This window comes from Etheostoma cragini, chromosome 21 (genome assembly GCF_013103735.1).
Source record: "Etheostoma cragini isolate CJK2018 chromosome 21, CSU_Ecrag_1.0, whole genome shotgun sequence".
Taxonomy (NCBI): Eukaryota; Metazoa; Chordata; class Actinopteri; order Perciformes; family Percidae; genus Etheostoma; species Etheostoma cragini.
The window spans coordinates 542,922-548,000 of record NC_048427.1 but is presented as its reverse complement, the minus strand read 5'-3'; the positions used below and the strand labels follow the sequence as shown (position 1 = coordinate 548,000).

Here is a 5,079-nt window from a genome sequence, read left to right as displayed (position 1 = left end):
TTGGGAGGAGCTGGGAGGTTAAGGCACGTGTGTTTTGATATTAAGAAACAAAAAACTAATCAAAAACGAGAAAAAGAAAACCTTAATCAACCAAAAAGAAAACTTAAATCAACTATAGCGTACAATAGAAACCAAGTTAACCAATAACATGCCTTATGATTTAATCTATTTCTTCCATTAAAAACTAATTATGTCTGATGGTCCTGTGTGGGTTGACCTCTCAACATTCATAGCCTACCAATCACAAAGCTTGTCTTCTACCAACATGCCGCATATATATAGTGTATGATATTTCCACTTATTGTATTATATGAAGTGCATGCCAGATAGAATGCAAACATAAAGGAGCACAAAGTGTTCTGCTGGTTGTGTGTGTGTGTGTGGGGGGGGGGGGGGTCTGGACTTTAGACTTTAGATAGAGAGTCCCAATCCCACTTTCTCTTTACCTCTCCATCTCCAGCTGTTTTCAACATGGTTTCGAGCCTGTTTGGGTTCAGTCAGCTCATTCAGAGATGTTTTTTAACGATCCAACGGTCGAACAAAAAGGACACAATCCCTCGCTGGCTCCTCCCCCCAAACAATGGCGTGCGACCAAAGTGGACGCACCATTGTCAACATATTTGATTTGGGTGATACTCTGCTTGAACTGACTGAACTGGAACTGAATTTAATTTTGATTTTTGTATGAAAACAAACGTTATACAACAAGTGGTTCTTACCTTGTGGGGAAGCGGGGCTCGTACTCTTCAACTCCTTGCTGTCAAGACAAAGACAGGAGGGATTAGTAATGCCAGTTATACTGAGCTTGAAGCTACCTGGCATCATCACAGGAGCAGGGCTACACCTCAAACACGCTTTTAAATAGTTCAAACACATCTGTTTGATGGCCAGGGTACAACTGGCCAAAATGGGTTCCCTCAGGAGGGGGGCGGGCTGGGTCTCCCTTAGAGACCGGCTGAGAAGCTCAGTCATCTGAGAGGAGGTCGGAGTAGAGCCGCTGCTCCTTCGCGTCGAAAGGAGCCAGTTGAGGTGGTTCGGGCATCTGGTAAGGACGCCTCCTGGGGCTGGGGGGGTCCCTAGGGAGGTTTTCCAGGCACATCCAGCTGGAAGGAGGCCTCGGGGAAGACCCAGGACAAGGTGGAGGGACGTCCAGCTGGGAGGAGGCCTCGGGGGAGACTCAGGACTAGTTGGAGAGATTATATCTGGGAACGCCTCGGGACCCCCTAGTCGGAGCTGGTTGATGTGGTTTGGGAAAGGTAAGTTTGGGGTCCCCTGCTGGAGCTGCTGCCCTTGCAACCCGATATTAGGGTTAGGGTTAGGGTTAGGGGTTAGGATTAGGATTAGGGTTAGGGTTAGGGGGTCCCCTGCGGGAGCTGTTGCCCCCGAGACCTGATACCGGATAAGCGGACAAAGATGGACGGATGGATCTGTTCATACATAGTTAGGAACCGGCCAACGAGGCACCGGAAAGCTGCAGTGACCACGTCATCCAGCAGATGGCGCCAAATCAACACAGCTGAAGCAGCGTGACAGCAGGAACCCTCCTCGGCTCTCTTCCTCCAGCCGCCTTAGCTGGATATTACCTCTGATACACTGAATAACTGCAAACACACCTCCGGTGAAACTGTTGCCATTCTGTATATAATAATTCAATGGAAGAATATAAAAGATCTTTTGTTTATTTGACTTTAATACTTTGTTATTGCTCTTTTCGTTTTGCTGGTCTGCCCAGTAAATATTAATTCGTATTTGGTGGTGGGGGGTGTGTGTGTGTGGCACAGTGGATATGACACATGCCTTTATGTGTGGGAGACTCTGATTCAATTCCTACTGCTATGCATCAACCAATGTGTCCCCGAGCAAGGCACTCAACCCCTAGTTCATCCAGAGGTGTGCAGCCTCCAACTATATAGCAAATGTATGTCGCTTTGGATAAAAGCATCAGCTAAATGAAATGTAATGTAATATTTTTTAGTGATTTGGAATTGGAAGTATGTTTAAATGTCTGTTAAAAGAACATTTAACTAACATTAATATATGTTAAAAATCATTTGTATTGATTTTAATCCACAGCTGTGTGTAACCTTCAGAAAAAACCTTCCCTTTCCAACCAAGTGTAGCCCGTTGTTAACCAAATCCAATAAGAGCTCACTGGGTGACCAAAGCATTACAGACCCTTGCAAGCCATGACGACAAAACCGTGTTCTCATAAATGTCAGCAGGGATGTTTCCATCTCTAAATGCGGTAAGGCGGAAGAAACAGTTTAAGTTGTTATGTGACTGTTGTGCAATTAAGCGTCGCCCACGTTTGATGTTCCAGGTGAGGCGTGGGAGGGAAGCTGGGCGGAAAGAGAAGGGTTCAGTGTTGCATAAGTCTACTTCTGATATTGCCTTTTGAAGAAATTAACCCCCCGTGGCTCCCACATCGCACGGCTGCCTCCTCTCTCCCTTCTCTTCCTCTCTGTCGGCTGGGTAAACACTCTGCTGTCAACTGTCAGATGTGCTTTCCTCAGACAGCGAGGCAGCCAGTTGTGGACGTAGACTCCTCCAATCTGAGCTGGGCCACATCTACGACCGACCTTCTGGAGACGGGAGCACGTGAAGCGAAGGAGAATAGATTTCTGCGTCTGTATGAGCTAATGTAGCAAGGCGTTCTCATCGAGCTACGGCACCAGATTACTCTAAGCAATGGTAAAGGAAGAGACAGCCTGTCAAAGCAAAGCTATTCCTGTAGTGTCGTAGCCCGACAGACCAGACCCGCATCCAGATGTTGGGTCTGGGAACTCACCAATCTGCCAGTCTGTCTTTCCCCCCTGCCAAGTGTGGGTAGCAACGAGTTACATTGACTCCGTTACATTTACTGGATTTAGTTTTAGTAAAAATTCTACTTGTAGATGTAGTTCTAACCCTCGTGTTTGCTTCACTTTCGGGACCCTCTCGTGTCCCTCGGGTCAAACTGACCCGAGACTTATTTGGGGTTTTAACAACAATTCTGAAATAAACTTTACTTCATAATCTATTAACAAATATTGTCTTTAACTCAATTTCAAACCCTTGAGAAAACATATATTTAGGGAATGCATCAGTCTCCACTAGCACACTATTAAACATGGAAGTGGGGTTTGTTTGTTGTCATAAGGTCATAATTCATGTAAAAAATCCACCATGGTATCATTGTTATGATGTTCGCGCATGCGCAGAACAGATCGATCATCGGATCGTGAACCGACCATTAATCTCACAAGTCTTCCAGAGTCGCGGCCAAAGCCGATTCCGAAGACAATCTTCTTTGTTTTCAAGTAGGAGGGAACTACGTGGAACCGTCGCAACTCTGCCGTCCTTGTGTTTAGCCCCGCCCACCGTCTCCATACACGATGTGATTGGCCTGAGCTGAATTTGTTTTTTCCCAAGGGGGTCAGCCTCTCCTCTCTAAGCGGAGCTCCCATGGCGCCATTTTAATGCTACGAAGCCATCACCCGTCGTTAGCATCCCATTGACTCCCATTCATTTTGGCGCCACTTTGACAGTGAATAACTTCATATCTGAAGGTTTAAAGACTCTATTTGTCCGTTGTTTATTTCTAAAGAAACACAACAATGTATGAAAGGCTCCGTTACCTTGTAGCTCACGTTATGGCTCCGTAGCAGACGTTTTCATAAAAATAGGCTAACGATTGGGTCATAATCACGCAACTTAAGGTCTGTTAGAAAAATAATCTTTAAAAAAACAACTTTCAGGGAGCAGATCGTCGCCAGGTTTCGTGCGACGCCTCAGCTCCTGTGTCATGTGTGAACTCGCGTTTGGGTTGATGCGTGTGTGTGTGTGTGTGTGTGTTTTTGTGCATGTTCTGCAGGCCCCCCCCCCCACACCTGTGAGAAGCCCGGCACCGCAACACTGTAGGGGCGTTGTTGTTGTCTGCCATGCAGCGCCGCAGCACTCTGCGCCTCCATGCGGGAGTGGAGGCCGTAGTCAGGGACGGGGAGAGCCAGGTCTTCTCTCTCTAGCAGGTTGCCGGTGCTGCTGCTCTTCCCGTGGAGGCTGAAAACACACAGGTGTGCAGACAATTAGAAAATGGTAAACATGTTGTCCCCACGCAACAATTACTCCCGAGCTATTCAGGGGCACGAGGAACATCTGCAGGGGAGCCATCAGTCGGTTGTTGCCTTACATAATTGGTTATTTAATTTTCAGTTTTCATTAGAAGGGCATTATGACTCAGAAGCTCATTTGAATTAATGTCATTCATCAAAATCAGATGTCAATATTCACCTCAAATAGAATAAGACAACACAACATTGTTTAATGTTCAGTGAAGTAATGAATTTTATTTTAAGGACAAAAAGGGAAATCTACAAAACTTACTTGTGTACCCGAAGTTGCCTCATTGAGTTGGTGTCACCGTCCAAGATCACCCGCGTGTAGGAGAAGGGAAACCAGCCACGCCTGGAGAGGTGAGGGGCAGATATCAGCAAATTAAAAACATACTGGGAACTTTTGGGGCTCACTGACAGCTTTTATGTACTTCATGTCCGACCAAAACACTGCACAATCTTCCGAAAAGGCCCAAAAAAAACATTTCTAGCACTCACATCCTGGTCTTCTCATTCTCTCCGTAGTGCCAGCCATCGCGGGCCTCGGGGACCAGCAGGGTCACCACATCGCCCTCAAAGAAGCTGAGCAGGGTGCTGTTGTCGCCGGCTGCGTGGGAGAAGATGGCCTGGACTCGAGTTCTCCCGTTTTTCTCCAGCCCCGCTGCCATGGAGCTGGACCGAGGCAGCGTGCGAGTCTCCGCTGGTCAAGATAATGAGAGGAAAGTCTCAGTTTCTCTAGTAATAAACACTGCTGACTGGTGCAACACATCATCCATACTGTACCTCCATTTAATCAGGTTCTTCTGAAATTCCAAATGTGAAACCTGTCCCTGTCTTTCTATTTGCTCTCATGACCTCTCTTTCTCATTTTAGATATCACACCTTGTCATATTCCCTCTTGCTTTGGCCTGTTTCTTATTAAAACTGCACAGGTCGTGTGCAGCGGTATTGCATTTGCTCTTTTAGTGGCTTTCACCTATGAGATGCA

The 5,079-nt window shown here is 46.5% G+C and overlaps 1 protein-coding gene across 5 annotated transcripts in view; it reads right to left on the bottom strand.

The window, feature by feature from the left end:
• The window catches only part of baiap2b (BAR/IMD domain containing adaptor protein 2b), a 69,803-nt gene that overhangs the window by 7,568 nt on the left and 57,156 nt on the right, over positions 1-5,079 (bottom strand). For all 5 annotated transcript variants that reach the window (XM_034859991.1, XM_034859992.1, XM_034859993.1 and 2 more), the window contains 4 exons: positions 4,590-4,791; positions 4,363-4,443; positions 3,870-4,038; positions 720-757 (listed from right to left, as the gene is read on the bottom strand). In XM_034859991.1, coding sequence (XP_034715882.1) covers positions 720-757; positions 3,870-4,038; positions 4,363-4,443; positions 4,590-4,791 — 490 coding nt within the window. The remainder of the gene's footprint in view (positions 1-719; positions 758-3,869; positions 4,039-4,362; positions 4,444-4,589; positions 4,792-5,079) is intronic.